Source organism: Pantherophis guttatus, chromosome 1, assembly GCF_059756535.1.
Source record: "Pantherophis guttatus breed Tessera chromosome 1, ASM5975653v1, whole genome shotgun sequence".
Lineage (NCBI taxonomy): Eukaryota > Metazoa > Chordata > Lepidosauria > Squamata > Colubridae > Pantherophis > Pantherophis guttatus.
In genome coordinates, this window is record NC_142063.1 from 185,831,800 (window position 1) to 185,852,022 (window position 20,223).

The window sequence follows — 20,223 nt, forward strand, 5'->3', positions numbered from 1 at the left end:
TTTAGCTCATACAGTTCTGTTTCTATACCACAGGACCATTTTTGAAGTAGATGCACCAAAGAATAACTGCAATAACATTGCTTCCTATTTCTCTTATCAACCAGAGCATTGACATAATTACTGATTAGGCAATGGTTAACATTTTTAAGATCTCCTAAAATCCAACTGTATGCCATTCTAACTGCCCCAGAGAAGACAGATTTAATTCAGTTTAATTCAGATGGTATGGATCTCTGGCAGTTTGCTGACAAAATTTTAAAAAGCTTACAGAACCATTTGAAATATCTACTATAAGTTGAGTTAATGCCTAGCTAAGAGCAAAGTGTCAAAAAATAGAAACTACCCGAACATCTAGGAACCAAGATTGAGATGGCTTTCTTAATGGCAGAGATTCCCAAAACTGGAGAGTTAAGACTAAAAGAAACTTAACTCCCATTGAACATCCACAGTAGACCCTTTCTAGAAGTATCAAAAGATGAAGTATTTAATAGGTAAGTATCAGTCCTAGCCCAAGAAAGATATAACACAATCCAGCCAAAGTTCAGTTATTTTCTTAGAACTTGTAGACAGAACCTTGCCAGACTAAACTTAATCAATAGGAGATTCTAGGAAATGGCTATCCTAAATCTCTTCCTTTTCTCATGATCCAGGTTGAGATTGTGCCATGTTTTGTTTTACCCCCACCCCCCTTTCCTTCCTGGGAACCTGCTGTGTTACTGTGTTCCATCACTGTAAGACTTTAGCCAAAACACAGCTTGAATGTAGTAGAGAAATTACATTAACTATCTGCCTCACTGCAACATCCATTGATAAATTGTATCACTAATTTGGAATACCATTACAGGTAATTCTTGATTTATGACAATTGGGATTGGAATCTTGGTCCTTGAGTGGTCATTAAATGAGACACTCATGTGACTGCTTGGCTCAGCAACTGCAATCCTTGTATCCCTGGCTATGTTAAACAATCTCCCAGGCCATTAAATAGATGGAGCAAAACCCAAGCAAAACTGAAATTCTTCTGGCAGCAGCCTATTTGGTCTCCAGTATTCCTGCAGCCCAGCTCCCTTCCATGCACAGAGGAGAAATCCTTCATGAAGCTGCAGGAGTGGACCTGAAATCTTTGAGATTTCAATTCTGTTCTGGCAGCCTGTCTTTTCCCTTGCCTCTGTGCACATCTGGCCACTGTAAAAGATTATGCTGTCCCTCCCCCCCCCATGTATGGTGACATGTCCACATTTTGGGAAGCCAGCAGGAAAGGTTACAAGTGGAGGAGGCTTGTAACAATCTTCCCCCATAGCCTTCTGTAGAAATAGAAGCACCTAACGCCACCCCTTCAGTATGTCTAACAGCTCCTAATGATGCTCTCTAGATGATTAAAGAAAGGGGAAAGGGAAACACATCCAGCAGATAATGGGAAGTTAGAAGCCTGTCAGGAAACAAATTGTTTAGCAGATTAGAGATGTGTTGTTTCTCCACATTATTCTCCACATAACTGAGAACACATTATTCCCCACATTACCACCATCTCACTGAAGTATTAACTCTTATGTCATCACCCCAGTGTCAACATGTAGCAATCTTCACTTATTCTGTTTTTAAACAATTCAAAAGCAGGGATTCATTTCAATTAAAATATAAGCACTTCAATACAACCACATTTAAAAATTACTGCTTAAAGAAAACCTCTGAGAGCAAACCACCATTTCTTAATTTTCTGTGTCTATTTTATAATAATATTGTTCAAAAAAAGTCAGTTTGGTGTAGTGATTAAGGCATCAGGACTAGAAACAAGGAGACTGAATGTTCTAATCCCACTTTAGGATGAAGACAGCTGGGTGACCTTGGGCCAGCCCTTCTCTCTCAGCTCTAGGAAGAAGGCAAGGACAAGCCACTTCTGAAATCTTGCTAAGAAAACTACAGGTTGTCCGGGTAGTTGCTAGGAGACAAAACTGATCTGAAGGAACTCTTCTCCCAATACTATCCAAACAAACACTCAGCAACTACATATAAACAAAGATCAGGATAAAGACACACATACACCTTAAATCTCAAATGCCTATGGCTCAACTTAACTAAGCAGAGCAAATGCCATAATGGATGGCATTCTTGATATAAATTCTGTAAATAAATTCCTAGTGTATGCTGCACCCTCAAGATGGCATAAGACTAAGATCAGTTGATAAGGAGTATAAAGTCATAGCACAAGTATTATATCGAATAGCCAGATTCTATAGGGAGTTTTGTTTGTCAGAGTAAGTATGCTTAATCTGTCTTGGTAGCAAAATGACAGCTCCTTCGGAACAAATGTAATATTTTTAAATTGTACCCTGTTTCCCCTAAAATAAGACATCCCCTGATAATAAGCCCAATCGGGCTTTTGAGCGCATGAAATAAAATAACTCCCCCCCCTGCAAATAAGCCCTCCCCGAAAATATTTAAACTCATGTGCAGCCAGTCCCTGCCATTTCCTCTGGTTTCCTCCATGCACCCCAAAATAATAAGACCTCCCCAAAAATAAGGCCAAGTGCTTATTTCGAGGTTCAAAAAAATATAAAACAGGGTCTTATTTTCAGGGAAACACGGTAATAGCAAAGATAGCATGCTGCAATAATCAAATCTAAAAGTAATTCAGAGCAATCTGTGTCCAGGAACTACTGTAACCGGAAAGAGGCACTCTTTGTTCTGGAAGCCAATGATGGCTCTGGTATAAGCATATCTCCAGGTTATATAACTGCTCTCTCTTGTCCAAAACAGGCAAATTCCCAAACTAGACAACTATGTTGCTTATTGGGATATAACCTCAACATACTGGGTTTCAACTAGCTTACCATTTTCTCCAGATATTAATCCATAGCACAGTTTATCATAATATTAAAAGAGAATATGAGATATTTAGAATAGTTTTAATGTCACTCCATTTCTTCTGATGATTGCTCCTGAAAGCTGCATAAAGATTTCAAACAACATTTGTAACAGTATAGAATCCATAAAAACTTGACTTTCACATGACCATGGTATAACCACCCAATGGTCCCCTTATGATCACACCTCCATATATGGAATGGGACCATTGTAAAAAACAAAACAAAAACCCAATTTCCAATGCAAAAAGCTGGCCTGGAATGATATTATGGTTAACAGAATCAAAAACCACTGAGAGGTCAAGAAAAACCAACTAGGTTGCATTCCTTATACTTCTCTTCCTATATAGCTTATCCAATAGGTTTCACAACCAAGACTTGAAACCAGATCAAAACAGAACTAGATAATCTGCTTCTTCCAAGAGCATCTGCAGTTATGTAGCTACCACCTTCTAAATTCCCTTTACCTGAAAGGAGATATTAACAGATTAATTACTGTTAAGATCCAAAGAAACCAGAGCTAATTTTTTTATTTATACACCACTTATATTCAGCAACTTTTCATTCTTCAAGGATAAAGTTACCTCTCTTCCAACCTGTTCAGCTAATCCTCTGAAACTAGATTAACTCAGCCGTGATATGTAGGAGTTGAGTTGAGATATAGTCTAACACAAGTTTCTTGTCCATATTCTCAGGTCAAAAGAACTGATAATTCAACATAACCAGAGAAGTCCAAATCTTGGATATGCATAAAAGTATGTTCTGTTGATTATTTTTGTGCCATTTCTGCTATCTGTGCTTCAGCCATCCTCCATCCTACCTCATTTTCTGTAAATCCTTTGGGAATAAGTGACGTTCCAGCATCTAAAGAATTAGCAGTAGTACTTTGTACTATAGATTAAACCCTTATCCACAATCTCAATGCCTATATTTGTATCACATATCATACATTTATTTATAAACACTAGGTTTTACTGAGTTAATTTGAACATACTGAAAAAAGTTACAAACTCTCAAAGTCTAACAACGGGAATATTCAGTCACTAAAATGTGGCATGTGTGCAAAATGAATGCACCTGAGTCTCTACAGTGTGCTCTGTTTATTTTTCACAATCAAGTAAAAGTTTTGTTGATTTTAAGCTTACTAAAGCCTTGAAAGAGTCTAGAATGTAATGTGAGATGTGAAAAACACTAACCTTTATCCTATTTGAAGCAGCAGAAATAATTATACAAGAAAACAGAATATACATAGATTCCATTTGGATTACTCTAACAAGAAAATGAGAAGTACAAAATGTAACTCCGCTATGTGCTGTGGTAACTTTAAATTGAAACAATTAATGTTACAGCAATGACAACTGCTTGAAGACCCTGCATCACCTATGGGGAAGAGTAGGTGGTTCAGAATTTTTTAAAGAAATACTTGTGAAAAATTACTCTTATGTTAAATAAAAATAAGAAAAGGCAGAGTCAATGAAATCACCACCAGCTTCCTTTGGCTATTTGAGTCCACGTTGGCACTGAGACTTAAATAATCACCCTCTCTTGGCTGTGCTTGCACGACATAGTGAATCATAAATTAACCAAGCAGATTTTAACTTAGTGTATTGTGTAACCTTAATTGTTTTAGTTTACAATTCATGTGTTGTACAAATCCAAAAAATCAGATTAACAGAGAAAAACACAGTTACGATTAAACATGAGTGTGTTTGGCAAACATATCCTACAAATTGCAAAGGCAGGTAAGCAGGTTAAGCTTTTCCATATAAATATACGGCTCACATATACTTTCATTTTTTTTGTAATAAATACTGTTTTCTACAATCAAGATCCTTTTAAAACTAGAATCTGTCTTCTAAATTATTAACTATACTTTGTAGTCTGGGGTCATCTATACGTCTGATAAACAAATCTTTACATTATAAATCAACAACCTGCATCAATGATGCCAACCCTTTTTAAAGTGCAGAAGAGCCATTCAATAATGTATAATCAGTTGGCTGACAGTAAAAGGTTGGTTTCCCATTAGAAACTGAATTGCCTCACTGCTGTTCCTTCTTCCCAAAGACTCTGTCCCACATGTGTTGCCCTGAGCCGAATCATTAAGAGAGAGAGACAATTAGGCTTATCTTTGGCCTTTCAAAGACTTCAATTATTTTTTTCCCCATTTTTTTCCTAGTAGAAAACATGCAAGCAATTACAGTTTAGCGGGAACCAGGGGTGAAATGCTCCCAGTTTGGACCGGATCGCTTGATCCAGTAGCGATGGAGGTGGGTGGTTCGGAGAACCGGTACCAAAAATCCCTGCCCTCCCCATGCCCAGCTGAGCCGCACAATCATCAGAGGCTTTTTTTTTCTTTTAAAAGCATTTTTTCTGCAACCTCTTTGGCCGAAAAAATGCTTTTAAAAGTAAAAAAAAAAGCCTCTGATGATCATGCGGCTCAGCTGGGATCATCAAAGGCTTTTAAAAGAAAAAAACCAATTTTTTTCTTTTAAATGCCTCTGACGATCCAAGCTGAGTTGCCTGATCATCAGAGGCATTTAAAAGAAAAAAAAAGTCTCTGCCGATCAGGCAACTCAGTTGGGATCGTCAGAGCCTTTTGAAAGCATTTTTTACAACCTCTTCGCCGAAGAGGTTGTAGAAAAAATGGTTTTAAAAGTAAAAAAAAAAAGGCCATGCCCACCGTCACATTAACCCCCCCACCAAGCCACGCCCACAGAACCGGTAGTAACAATGTAAAACTGTATGAACGGGACAATTTTCAATATGACAGCTGAAATAATGAACTGATCTATTCTTTTGGCCTGGCAATTTATAAAAAGTTGAACAGAACGGAGCTTCAAGACAGAAGATCCCAAGGATATTCAAGGTCACATTCTTGTTCAAGCTGACAGCAATGAGAACACATTGAGTATGACTATTTTCCCTATTGTAAGAAACATAGAACCTTCCTAAAGTGATCTCAAACCTTTATTAGGCTACTTTTAAAGGGTACAGTTCATCTCTAGTAACTTGTTTTGCATTATTTTTCTGAGAATAGTTAAAACAGACCTAAGTAAATTAAATGTACATTCATTCTCTAAATTAAAGGTTTAAATAGCAAATATCATTCAAGTATTTTTCATGGGTATTTATTATAATGTATGTATTAAATTTACATCCTTCCTTTCCTCCTGGAGGTCAAATAGGATGCAAAAAATTCTCATCTGCATTGTCCCCACAACAACAGTCTTATGGGATGGGTTGAGCTGAGAGACAATGACTGGCCCCAAAGCTTTTACTGTGCTTCAATGGCTGGATGTGAATCTGGTTCTTCCCAGTTCTTGTCCAACAAGTTAGCAAATACTTCGTAAATATTTTCCCCCTGCAAGCGATCATAAACTGCTGCACATAGAATAAATTGCCCTATTTTCAGCATTGTCAGATATAAATCTGCAACTCAGAAATAAGAAAAAAGGAGGTTTTTTTAACCAAATGGAGATAAACTATTAAGCTAGTCTAATAAAGATCAGGCAAAAAACAACATAGAAACATTTCTTTGGCAATGTAGCTAATGACAATGAACAAGCCATGCATATGAAGAAACTCTTAGCATATGGAAAGGACAAGCAGAAAATTGAAGATACTTGATTATATGCAGGAAATTATTTGTTGGGAAAGCTGTAAAACTTTATTCAATTTGTACATCTAAATTTATGATCTGTCAGAGACCGCAAAAAACTTTGTACTTTTTCTTGCCTTTGTTTGGTATGACAGTTACTGCTTTGGTTCTGTAGGCATTCTATTTCTTAAACTTGGCAATTACAATAACTTCTAATTTTGCATAGTAGAATTATGTACTGTTACTGAAATTTTAAAATATTTTTGCATATTTAAATTACTTATTTAAAAAATTACATGGCTATCTATTTTATAAATGATAATCCTAGGTAATTCAAAATAGTAATCTAAACTCACAAAATCCCCAAAGAACTATACTTCCCATGACAGCAGCACAAATTTCCACCAACTCTACATTTGCTGGGTTCACTTCCATCTCAGTCTAATCAAGTGAACAGCTAGGTCTTCACAACCCTTGAAAAGGCTAATAGAGGTAGCTCTTTGAATCTTGGGGGCAGGGGAGAGGGGGAAGGCTGTTCCAAAGGACTGGGGCAGCCTCAGAAAAGTTGTGCCTTCATGGTCTTACCAGATGACACCATTTAACGAAAAGAAGCTGGAGCTGACTTGGGGTAAGCAAATTTCCTCAGAGAGATGCTATCCTGCAGAACATGGCCTCATGTCATTCATGGCTTTAACCAGCACCTTGAATTGCATCTGGAAATGAACTGGAAGCCAATGCAGTTCATGCAACTGTGGTGTGACATGAGCAAATAATGAAATATGTGCTGCTCCAGTTCTGAGTGGTCTTCAATAGCAGCCGCATGTAGAGCATGTTGCAGTAATCTACAGAGCGGTGACAATAAATGACTATGGCTAGGAGCCGTATGAATGATTGTGAGCAAAGCCCCCCTTAGCCACAGCTGCCCCTGCTCCTACTCTTGTTCAGTATTTTCCTAATGAAAGATTAGTTGATGCTGACATTAGGTACCGATACTTAGATACTTGTTTGTGATCTCATGAAATACTGTATGTGTTGGTTTTGGGATGCCTCCTGCTATATATCCATCCCTAAGAACAATAAGTGTTGTATTTTCTCTATTTGTACAGTATCTGCCTTATTGCTGATTGATGCAGGCCAAAATCTTTAGCAAGAATTTGGCAGCTCTTTCCAGTCTCCTGAACATCAACATGAAGACTGCCTGCATCTCTTTTGACTGAGGCAAGATTCAGTTCTACAAACATATGAAGAGCAGATTCCAGTGATGACAATCAATGTTTGTTTTATAGGGAAGGAGCTCTTAAACTCCGATTGCCCCACTCACTGAAACTTGATTCAATGTGTCCCTAAGATAGCTGATTATCCTAAGGTTTCACATATCTTTTCCAACAAAAACAGTGAATGTTGGCTTAGCATGTTCAATAAAGCCACTGTACACAGTTGCAAGAATCTCTACTAACAGAATAAACACACTGTGAGTCACAGTATTGCAGGGATATGAATAGGCACCAACTTCATCTCAGGACTTTATACTTTAAAAAATACCTAAGTGAAAATTCCATACACATTCCCCCCAACTATCAATACACAAAGGCAATCAACAGCACCAGAGAATGTTATCCCACAAGTGCAGAAAAGGCTGCAGTTATCAATGTCTTATTTCTTTCTAAAAAAACATATGGAATATCAATGCTCACAGTCCTTTACTGTAGCTGTTCCACCTGTAATTGAGCAAAATCTGCATCCAAAATACATAAAGCCAACCCTTAATAATGTACTTTGGTTTTCCCTTTATGATGCCCGAAGCATACTGAAAGAGTACACAGGCCATGATCTTTCTGAATGACCTTGCTTTAGCCAAGTGATTACAACCTTCCTCCCTATCTTCAAACTGAGATTCAGTGTGAACTTTCCTTGGCAGGCACCCCAGCACCATTCCGGCCAGCCCTCTCTGCTTTCACCTGTATCCACTCTTCTTTCCAAACCCTGAAAGGTGCTGAAATAAGCCAGTGTAGCGGCCAGAGGCACCTGAACAGGAGCGGGTGAGGGTGGGAAGAATGGCCGGGGCCTCAGTTGCCCTCCATCTGTGCTCTTTCCCTGTAAAGGAAGGAGGCACCCGATCCCCTTCGGGGCGCCTCGGGTCAGTGTGTGTCTCTTGCAGCTGAACTCCCAAGAAGCTGCGGGTGGTGGGAGGGTGGGAAGGACGTCCCCATGCCTCTTCCCTGCCAGGGATCACCTGCCCGCTCGCTCACCTTGGCAGCAGCGTTCAAAGTCGCGTGGCCGCTGCCACCTTGGCACCCACTCAGCTGCCGGGCGGCCGCGGTGACCACCCGCGTACAGATCATGGAGGCGGCCATGATCGACCTCCTTTCTGCGGGGCACCGCCGCTCCCGAGAACAGCCCCGCCCGCCCGGCGCCTGCGCAGAAAGACAGGAACTGATCCGAAGGCAGCCGAGTCTCTTGGTGCGTTTGTTCTTCTTCCTGCTCCAGGGAGGAAACGGAAACCACCGGCGGGGACGCCGGGGACGGTTATCCTGCGTTGGCGGCGCGTAAGACGTCTTTGAGCCCCTTGGGCTTTACTTCGCGGGCACGTTACCGATGCCCCGATTGCTCCGCCCCTCCTTTAAAGTATTTTAGGGATTTGATTACGTAGCGTCGAGTTGTTTCCGATTCCTAGCGACCGCAGACAGTTTTTCTCCTTAACGATCTACCCCCAACCTGGCCTTTCGAGTCGCGGTGACGGGCATCGGCTCTATAACCGAGTCCTTCCACTTGCCGCCGATGTCGTTTTTCGTTCCACCTTTCCCAACATAACAGTAGCTGCAAAGAAAACTTCCTTTTCCCTGCCTTTTATCCGAAGAGCTTTAATTTTATTTATGCTATTGTAAACATTTTAAACGCCCCCCCCCAACCGAATGGCATGCTGGGAAAAAAAAAGGGCCTCCCCTTCGCAGAAACTTATGAGGTTAAACGCAGGCGTCATGGGCCGCCCACCCCCTTTAAAACGGGGTTGTGTTTCCCAGCAGGGAAGAAAGCGGCCTTATTGAGTGTAATGCGAGGCTCCGGAACAGAAGTGGGGCTTAAAGCCGCGTGAATTTCCTTCTCCCTTTTCCCTGCGCAGGCCTTGACGCCGAGGTCACCAGGGGCCGCTCTCAGCTCGCTGGCTGCTGCCCGGCTGCAGTACTTTCCTCCGATCTCACCCGCGGCTTCCCCTTCCGGCCAGCAGAGGCGGCGGGATGGCGGCCGGAGCGAGCGGGGAGCAGAGCAGCACCAGGGAGAGGCTGTTGGCTGCCTTGGACGATCTGGAGCTCCTGGCCAGGTGGGCGCCGTGGATCTCTCCGGGGCCGCCGTTGGCGCTCCGCTGCGGGATTTCGCGCTGGACGTGGAAGAGCCTAACCAGGAATTAATGAGGGCAGCCCATGTTCTGGGCTGGTCGTCGTCTTCTTGTGTTCCGGGCTCCTATCCTCGGCCAAAGGGGTGGTTTGCACGGCGTCCCAACGTGCAACATAACGTTATTGGACGGTTAATAAGTACCCAATTTCCAAATTATTGATTTCTAGGCTCACGTGACAAAGAACTATTTATATCTCGCCTTTATTACTTTTACAAATAACTCAAGGTTGGGAACACACCTTCCTCCTATTTTCCCGACGACGACAACCCTGTGAGGTGGTGGATTGGGCTGAGAGAGTGACTCGCCCAAAGTCACCCAGCTGGCTTTCATGGGTGACTTCAACTCACTTGCTTTTTAACCTGGTGCCTTTGCCAGTAACCCAAACTGGCTAGTGGTTAACCATAAAATGGAGTTTTCTATTTCCCTGCAGAACGGTTGTGGAGGGCTGGCAGACTTGCAGGAACAAACTTGAGAAGCATCAAGTTGAGGGAAGTGTGGTCAAGATATGTTAGACAGGATGTAACTCTTGTTCTTTTTTTGAAGCTGGCTTTTGTGTGAAAATTGCTCTTCAAACATTTTACATGTTCAAGTCTGGGGTATAAAAATTACTTTTCTGAATTGAATGTAATTTATTTTGATGCACCTCTGAGCAGAATTTTAAAGGTTTGCTTTACATTGCAAGTGCTACTTCACCTGGCAATCCAAGGTCATTAGCAATTGATGATTAGGGAAAAAAAATTACCTATAATAACCCAACTGGTGCCATCACAGACAGGATGTCCACTTTAAACACCAGGCCCTTTCTAGCTCAATTTCACAAATTATATATTTTTAAAACTAGAATCCCCATCCCTGTTTGTTATGTTTTTCCTATAAGACCACTTAAATTGTTTTAATTTTTTTACTAACTGCATTTATTTATCAGTCATATTTTTATAACAATTATGTCAGTCAAATATCAAATCTAACTGGATTTACCCTGAGTAGCTGAAACAAGGGGAGGGGGGAGCAAAATTTAAGATGAAAGGAAGACTTAATTTATTTGCTTTGAAGGAGCGGGTAATATACTAAAACTGTCTTTTTGCTCACACACTTATATTGTTTTGGTTTAGAGAATTGATTGAAGTTTTGGCAATTTCAAGAAATCAGAAGCTAGCACAACCTGGGGAAGAGAGCCAGGTAAAGAGTTTAAAAATCTTATAAAACTATAGAAAAAATATTTTGTTAATTATCTACAGGTTGACCAGCTTGAAAAGTAAAGTAGTATGTCTGTTTCTCCATTTTTACTTACGTTGTTACATAAACAATTTTATACTTTTTTTAATCCAGGCCGAGTTTTATAACTAGAGCTATTAGAAAATCTAGATAGCTACTACAAGATTTGATTTTATTGGAAATCCTGAAATTGGCAAGTTACATTTTCCTATAATATATAATTATTTGTTGCACAGATCCTGGAATTGTTAATTCAGCGGGATAAAGAGTTCCAAGAATTGATGAAACTAGCTCTTGATCAAGGGAAAATCCACCATGAAATGCAGGTATTGGAAAAAGTTGTAGAGAAAAGAGACAATGATATTCAGCAGCTTCAAAAACAACTGAAAGAAGCAGAGCATATTCTGGTAAGTGAAGTGCTCAATATCTTTTGATGTTTCTGCCTATTAAATCAGTCATACAGAAAGTTGGTATAGTTTATTAGTATTAAATGTTCTAGTAAATGCAAATTAGGCTAGTTTATTTTTAATATCTTCAATCCTTTCCTTTGGTTGCTATGTTATTGCAAGCCAAAGTTGTCTATACTTTCTTGAAATCTGTTTTCTTTCTCTGTGCTAGTTTGCATGGTTTTTTCTTGATATTTAATAATAATAATAACAGAGTTGGAAGGGATCTTGGAGGTCATCTAGTCCAACCTCCTGCTCATGCAGACCACCTATACTAGGGATTTGAATCGCTTAACTGCCAACCTTTCTGATCAACAAGGTCAGCATCTTAGCCACTGAGCCACCTAGCTAGCCGGTAGCCATGTAAATATTTTATATGAATCCTACAGCATGTTACTAAAGAAGATATAATGGCTCCTTGAGCCTGAAACCCCTGGTTATCAAATTGTTGTCTGAATTTATATAGCATAAAAAAGGTAAAGGTTCCCCTCACACATATGTGCTAGTCGTTCCCGACTCTAGGGGCAGTGCTCATCTCCGTTTCAAATCTCTGTGGTCATGTGGCCGGCATGACTATGGAACTGTAATTAAGCAAGAGGTTGAATTGTACAATTCTTTGGACCAAAAACTTATTTTGGCTAATATGCTGTAGAAAATCAGTCAATTTAGTTTTTTCTTTAGCATTTTATATGAAGCCAGCTGGTTCTCATTTAATTAACAGCCCATTATTTAACTATGGCTTAATACAATTTTAAACCAGGCAATTGATCAAGATTTTCTTTTGTTAGCAAATTGGTTAGAAATATAGCCCTAAAGAAGTGTAGAAACATTCTTGGGATCCTATTAAATAACCAAGCTGCTGTTCTTAGACTTTTCCCTTGATTAGGATAACTTGCATATTTCCTATACAAATTTTAATTTCTGTAGAGGATTTATGAAAGAATGCACTTTTTATAAATCAGCATAACAATGAATAGTATTTTACATATAGGCTACAGCTGTTTATCAAGCAAAAGAAAAACTGAAATCAATAGAAAAGGCAAGAAAAGGTAAGTGTTGTTTTTAATGATTTCTTAAGTCTGTTACCACAACCATAATTTGAACATTGCATGTCTCATGAAATTTATAAACATTGGTTTCAATCATAATTTATTTTCATCAATAATTATATATTTTAAAAATTAATGGTACATTTGAAAAACAAGACAATTCAGTAGCATTACATATCATTTATTCTTGTTTACTTCAAGGCATTTTCGGTCACTTGCACCTTGATAAAGCTGTGATCAAAAATTAAATAAAATCTTGCAATCTTCTATGAGATCTTTGAGTCCAACAATAGATTCCTCCCGGAACAGTTATTTAGAAGAGGATTGAGGTGAAACTAAAAGGAGGAATTGAACAACACACACATTCCTGGTTTAATTTCTCTAGCTTTGTAAGGACAGTTTTTGGTGCTTCATGGGATGCTAGATATAATTATGAGAAGGGGAAACAATGGCCTTCCGGAGATTCGAAAATTGCAACTCCCAGCATTATTTACATTAGAGCAACAGGGAATTGTAATTTATGGTGAATTATAGAGCAGAACAGAAAGTAAAACTACTGGAATGTCTCTGTTGTCTGTAATATATTCGTGAATCAGCAGGGAGGAATGTTCAGAATGTTTGGCTTTTATTGCATCATGTTTGCACAATAATTTAATTTGAAGACTAGGAATTATTTTCATTTGGGTATTTCAAAGAGTTTCTCATGAGAACCATCATACCATATGAAAATGCAGCATCTTAGAAGATAAATTTCCATTATAGACAGGGCCGGATTTAGATGAAAAGAGGCCCTAGGCTATTCCACTTATGAGGCCCTTTCACCTATAGTGAAAGTGTAATTTTAATTTTGCTAACAATTTGAATGTAGGCCCCTCTTGATCTTGAGGCCCTAGGCTGAAGCCTAGTTAGCCTATAGGAAAATCCGGCCCTGACTATAGAAGAGATTGAAATGCACATAGAACTGCCCCCCCCAAAAAGAAAGGGGTTGGGAAAACAAAAGGAAATAATCATTTTATAATGTTAGTGGTTCTACATTTTTTTACTTGAAAGGAAGTGAATAGTGTGAATTTTTGTGTTAATTTTATATTATAGTGAATTTTGTGTTACAGAATGGATGGCTGCATGTATTCATTGCATCTACATTTCTTACAGGCGCTATTTCTTCTGAAGAAATAATTAAATATGCTCATAGAATTAGTGCCAGCAATGCTGTTTGTGCTCCTCTAACTTGGGTGCCAGGTAAATAATAAATATGTCTATAACATCTTATTTTTACTGGCAGTAGGTATTTACATATTCTTTGGCAACTGCAAATATGTTTATGTGTACTACTTAGTAAATTTGATAAGACCGGTAATGCAAAATACATATTTTCTAACATGGGAGATTTATGCAGTGTTTAGGATTATTAAGGTGAAAGATGCTTTGGAGCACACAACCATATGAATGTAACATGCAATTCCTTGAATCTGCCTTCTAGAATTAAGCTATAGCTTTAGAGACAGCCTGGGAGAAGGTGCAGCTGCTTTAAGGAGTTGCTAATACTCTTTGAGTGCTGAATCTTTTTTCCTTTGACTCTGAATTTCTGACTACTGAATGCATGCATGTTTTGTGCTACCAAGTGAGCAGCTGTTAACTTATCTAAGATTTTTTTTTAATGAAGAGTATGATAGGGAAAATAAATTATTTGTTCATTCATGCTATTTTTAAAGCTGGCCATTCATGAATGACTTCAGGTGGTTTACAGAAGGTTAAAACAAGTAATAAAGGTAAATGAAAGCAATAGTAAAAATGATCACAAAAGAAAAACCACTATTATATATTTGAATTATATTTGCTTATTCAGAATTGCAAACAAAATCATTATTTTTAAGGGGATCCTCGAAGACCATATCCAACTGATTTGGAGATGAGGAGTGGTCTTTTGGGTCAGATGAACAATCCTTCAGCAAATGGAGTTAATGGACACTTACCAGGAGATGCACTTGCAGCCGGCAGATTACCAGGTAATAGAAATTTAAGAGAAATGAGTCTGCTGTCAAGTGTGTTCATATGCACACTTTAGGTATATAAAATGCATATATATGTATGGGATATGCAATGTGGAACCTTAGGCATGACAAATGTAAATCTCAGAAGTTAATGAAATTAAGAAAATAAAGACAAGTCCCTTGAAATAAACTATTTAAGAATTTGTTTAAAATAAAATCAGATTGAAATTATTCAAAGAAATTAAAAATGAAAATATTAAAAGCATTTACATCACTGTAGTGAAATGTGTGTACAGTATTTGCACAGGCTTGAGTAAAAGAATTGTTTAAAAAAAACATTTAGTATTTTATCAGGAGATTATTTCTAACTTAAATCAAAGCTGGTCTGTAATGGAAAAACAAGTGACACTATGAAATGCAGTAGAGAGGGATAAGATCAGGATGTCTTCAGCTATTTTAGCACTTAGCACCATTCATTCGTTCGTTCATTCATTCATTCATTCATTCATTTATTGGTTCGATTTATATGCCGCCCTTCTCCGGAGACTCAGGGCGGCTTACAATGCGTTAAGCAATAGCCTTCATACTTCATACTGTATATACCTGCTTAGTAGGGCTTTCGGGCCCCCCAAGCAATGTTCTTTTTTATACAAAGTCAGCTTATTCCCCCACAATCCGGGTCCTCATTTTACCTACCTCAGAAGGATGGAAGACTGAGTCAACCTTGAGCCTGGTGAGATTTGAACTTGCAGTAATTGCAGGCAGCTGGCAGCTAAGTGCTACTTAACAGCACTTTAGTCCGTTGCGCCACCAAGGCTTCTTTAGATTTATTTACTTTACTATACTATACTTTACTATATATACTTATATATAATTTACTATATAAATTTAGACTTATATACTGCCCCATAGTGCTTTACAGCATTCTCTGGGTGGTTTACAATGACAGCATACTTCCCCCAGCAATCTGGGTCCTCATTTTACCAACCTCAGAAGGATGGAAGACCGAGTCAACCTCCAGCTTGATAGGGATCAAACTCCAGGCTGTGGGCAGAATTTGTCTGCAATATTGCATTCTAACCACTGCGCCATCAGGGCTTGGAGTTTTTGAAATATCAGCATCACCTTACCACTGAAGTTGAAATCTAGGAAGGGAATAAAGTTGCCTTTTTCTGTAAAATGCTTTTCTGGTGAAATTGTATATACTGCTAATTTTAGAGGAAAGACGACTTCTGAGGGATGAATTTAATCCTGTGATTTTTTTTAAATGGAAAAAACAAAGCTTTACTGATGGCGAGAAGAGTTAAGCACATTAATTTCTAAAGAAGACAAGTTTCTGGTAGTTTGAGGTAATAGTCTGAGAAATAAATTAGACAAAAATAACAAAAGGGTGGATAGGTGGCTTGGAAAATAAGAAAAAGTGTGGTACATGCTAAACCAGAAATTTCTAGGGTTGGTATAAGTGAGAGAGAGAAGCAAATTAGCTTATTGACCAATTAAAATAAATGGAAGATAGCATAAAGAATACCTGCTTTTATTTGCTGTCTTGTTTATTGTGAGAGCTTTGTTGAAGTTCTTCTAAAGCCCAGGTTGGCAGCACATTGCTTGCAAATGCCAATGAGTTCTTGCAGAATCACTAGTATTCCCTCAAAGTATCCATATCCTTTAGCATCAGCAAATCATTTCACCATTACCTACGCCTTGACATTCTGTATGCTCTGAGATTGCACTATCTTGGCTCAAGGTGGTAGAGGATAACATAAATTCTGCAGGAGAACCCATTGTGGCTGTTGATATGCTTATTGAGAAGCTTTATGAGCTGCCTGGCAGAAAATAAAATTATGGCCAATAGTTTATACTTCCTTGTACATGAGGAGTACTTCCTTGTACAGTTGCATTTAGTATGGAAGGAATTTGGGAAATCCAGTTTTGGTGTCTGGAGAAGGTCATTTGTTTTATACGGAGGAGGGTGTTTGTCCAGTTATTTAATACTATCCAATTGCTGTCTACAGTAAGCATGCATGCAGTTTGCAAAGGGAAAAAGTATACAGTAAACAGTTGTGCCCCAATGGAAGATTGTTAAAAATTTTATCAATATTGGTTGGTTCAATTATTTTTATCTGCTAAGCATATGTTGTATGGTTTGAAATCAGGAAGCTGATATCTTTTTAGATTAACAAATTATGGGTAATCGTCAATTTACAAGCCCAATTGAGTCCAACATTTCTGTTGCTAAATGAGAGTTGTGTGTTTTGCTCCATTTTACAACCTTCCTTGCCACAGGTAAGTGAATCATTGCAGTTGTTAAGTTAGTAACATAGTTGTTAAGTGAATCTAGTTTTCCCATTGACATTGCTTATCAGGTCGCAAAAGGTGATCATATAACTTCGGGACACTGCAATAATAAAAAATACGAGTCAGTTGCCAAGAGTCTGAATTTTAGATTTAGACTAACCTTATTCTCACTTTGAGTGTACACTAATCAGCATATATTAAAATGAAATTTCGCTGCATACAGCTCTGAAAGTCACCATCTCCAATATACACTACATAAATAGGACTAAATAAATAAATAAATAAATAAATAAAAAATTATACCCACATATATGACATGGAGAAATAACAGTCTACTGCAGACTGACTAGGTGGCTACAGACTGACTAGGTGGCTCAATGGCTAAGAAACTGAGCTTGTCGATCAGAAAGTAGGCAGTTCAATGGTTCGAATCCCTAGTACAGGTCTCCTGCATGAGCAGGGGGTAGGACTAGATGACCTCCAAGGTCCTTTCCAACTCTGTTACTGTTAAAAGGATGTACACTGTACATGTACATAGGGAGAAAAATGAATCTTGCGAGTTTATCAGATGGATGGCATAGGGAACAAAGCTGTTACAGAATCTGGTAGTCTTGCTAGAAATACTTTGAAACATCCTCCCAGAGGAGAGCAACAAACTGTGAAGTGGGTGTGTGGGGTCTCTAACAATGCTTTGAGCTCTAAGCACATAGCGCTTATCAATAGTATCCTGAATAACGGGAAGCAAACTTCCTATAATCTTCTCAGCTGTCCTTCCCACTCTCTCTATGGACCTTCTATCTGAGGCACTGCTGCCATCAAACCAAAGTGATGCAGTTTGTTAAAACGCTCTCAATTGTGCCTCTGTAAAAAGTGCCTAGGACAGAAGATATGCTCTTCTCATCCAACGGAGAAAATGCAGATGTTAGTTTGCACGTTTCACTAAGGATGATGTGGAAAGACCAGTTTAGATTGTTACTTATCTGCACCCCCAGATACTTAATACTGTTGACCACCTCTACAGCTGCATCCTTGATACTCAGTGGAGTATGACCAATTTGGCTCTTTGATCACGTGACCACGGGGATGCTGCAATGGTCATGTGAAAAACTCATAAATTGGTTTTCAGTGCTGTTGTAACTTTGAATGGTCATCAAATGAATGGTTGTAAATTGAGGACTACCTGTACAAGGTACTCTTAGCATCAGAGGGTTTAATGCAGGGGTGAAATGCTCCCGGTTCGGACCAGCTTGGGTGAGTAGGTAGCGATGATGGCCGGTGGTTCGGAGAACCGGTAGCAATGGCAGCTGGAGGCTCTGCCCACCCGCCCCATTCCCGGACTACTACTGCTCACCTTTCTCCCGCAGCTGGTTGTCAGGGAAGGCAAGCGCCCGAAAGGTACCGGAGTCGCTCACTCTCCTCCTTGAATGAGCCGCTCTGGTCCACGCGCCGGCTGCGCAAGCGCACATCCAACCTGCCACTGAATTAAATAAACTGTGCGCTTGCGCAGCTGGCGCGTGGACCAGAGCGGCTCATTCAAGAAGGAGAGTAAGCGACTCCGGTACCTTTCGGGTGCTTGCCTTCCCTGACAGCCAGCCGCGGGAGAAAGGTGAGCAGTAGGAGTCCAGGGAATGGGGTGGGTGGGCGGAGCCGCGGGAGAAAGAAATATAAAAAGTTTTACTATCGGCTTCTGTGGGTGTGGCTTGGTGGAAGGGGGTCTTGTGACTGAGTGGGCGTTGCTGTGAGTGACATCGAGTTGGCCACGCCCACTCAGTCACAGGACACCCCCTCCCACCAAGCCACGCCCACAGAACCGGTAGGGAAAATTTTTAGATTTCACCCCTGGTTTAATGGGAAAAAAGAGTATGTTCTTCTGAAATCAGTGGGAATTACAAATATATGGCTAGTTTATTTCGATTTTTGTAAAATTGATGTGTAATTTTATACTGTAAACTTCTGGTTGCCCGTCAGAAGGTTCTTCCATGTCATTTTAATATATTATTAAGAAATAAATAAGAGCATGAAGTAATTATATATTTCTTTTTTCTTCAGATGTACTTGCACCACAATATCCCTGGCAATCAAGTGACATATCAATGAACATGCTTCCTCCTAATCATAGCAATGACTTTATGTTAGAACCTCCTGGACATAATAAGGAGAATGAGGATGATGTAGAGGTTATGTCAACAGATTCCTCGAGTAGCAGTAGTGACTCCGATTAGGGTCTGCATCTGAATCACTTGACTGTACCAGCAAATACACACATTCTGCATTCCAGATAGAGGCTGTGGTACCAAGGAGGAAACTTAAAAATTCATGAGAATCATTCTTTTGTATTTGATGAATAAGACTTTATCCCAGAATTTCAGATAATTGTTGAAATAGGGTGGAGTAGCTACTGGAAATGTGTTATGCTCTGACATAATTTATTTTGGTATGTGTTTACTCATAAAAATCTTTTTGCACAAAATAAATCTCTATGAAATTGCTAGTTAGCTGTTGCTTGTGAGTAGAGTAACACTTTCTAAACAACAAAGAATTGCAAGGAGCAACTGTCACCAATTCCTTAATACATTTTTATAGTAAGTCTTCGTCTTCAAAATAGATCTTCAAGCAGCAGAGATGTGGGAGAAAATGTCATTCTTCAGCTCCATTAAATAAGCATTCTATGAGTAAAAGTCTGCTAACTTTAGATATAATAATCTCTCAGATTGCATAAAATCAGAAAATATTATTTAGATGAGACTTCCCCAGCCTGCTACTTTGCATGTGCATTCGTTTGTAATACTCTACTAGCATTCCCACTTCCTAGGCTTTTTGTCATGGGAATTGTAGCCCAATGCACACAAGGAGCATGAGAGTATAGAATAGTTTTGTATGAATTTTGCTAGCTGGATTCATTAACAATCAGGTTGTGTAAGTAGTAAATAGCTTTTACATATAAAATAGTAAGTTTTCACTAAAAATACTGAATGTATTGTGGTTACACCAAGTCTTGTTTAATGAATATGAGGGAACTGAGGTCATAAGGTCATGTAACATCTCCCTAAATCATGGATTTGCTGGCACTTAACACTCCCTATTGTGACTGTTAAGTGCAGACAACCTGAATTTTTAACAGCAAGCTAGGCCCATTAAACATGCCCTAAGCCTGGCAACCAGTGTGCGCAGGAGATGACTTTGGTTCTCAAACTTGGAGGACAGAGACAATGAAGGCAAGAGGGATCAAGGGAAAGGGAGAGAGAAATGGTGTCAGATCATCAGAAGCCACGCAGGGCAAAGGAAAATATCAGTGATAGAAGCTAAGGACAGTCAGAGAGAGAAAGAGTATGATGAAGAAAGGGCTGGCTTTTCAGTAGCACGCTGAGGAC

General features: G+C 39.2%; 2 protein-coding genes across 2 annotated transcripts in view; one reads left to right on the forward strand and one right to left on the reverse strand.

Annotated features, from left to right (window-relative positions):
* The window catches only part of SUCLA2 (succinate-CoA ligase ADP-forming subunit beta), a 31,386-nt gene extending 21,801 nt beyond the window's left edge, over positions 1–9,585 (reverse strand). Inside the window, exon 1 of the mRNA XM_087886162.1 lies at positions 8,715–9,585. Within this exon, the coding sequence (XP_087742288.1) occupies positions 8,715–8,819 (105 nt within the window). The 5' untranslated portion in view covers positions 8,820–9,585. The remainder of the gene's footprint in view (positions 1–8,714) is intronic.
* A 61-nt stretch (positions 9,586–9,646) lies between these two features.
* Positions 9,647–19,343, forward strand: MED4 (mediator complex subunit 4). The gene is made up of 7 exons (XM_087886172.1): positions 9,647–9,781; positions 10,969–11,035; positions 11,308–11,478; positions 12,509–12,566; positions 13,719–13,805; positions 14,441–14,572; positions 18,902–19,343. Exons 1-7 carry the CDS (start codon positions 9,699–9,701, stop codon positions 19,072–19,074), a joined length of 771 nt encoding a protein of 256 aa, XP_087742298.1. The 5' UTR covers positions 9,647–9,698; the 3' UTR covers positions 19,075–19,343.
* The last annotated feature ends 880 nt before the right edge of the window (positions 19,344–20,223 follow it).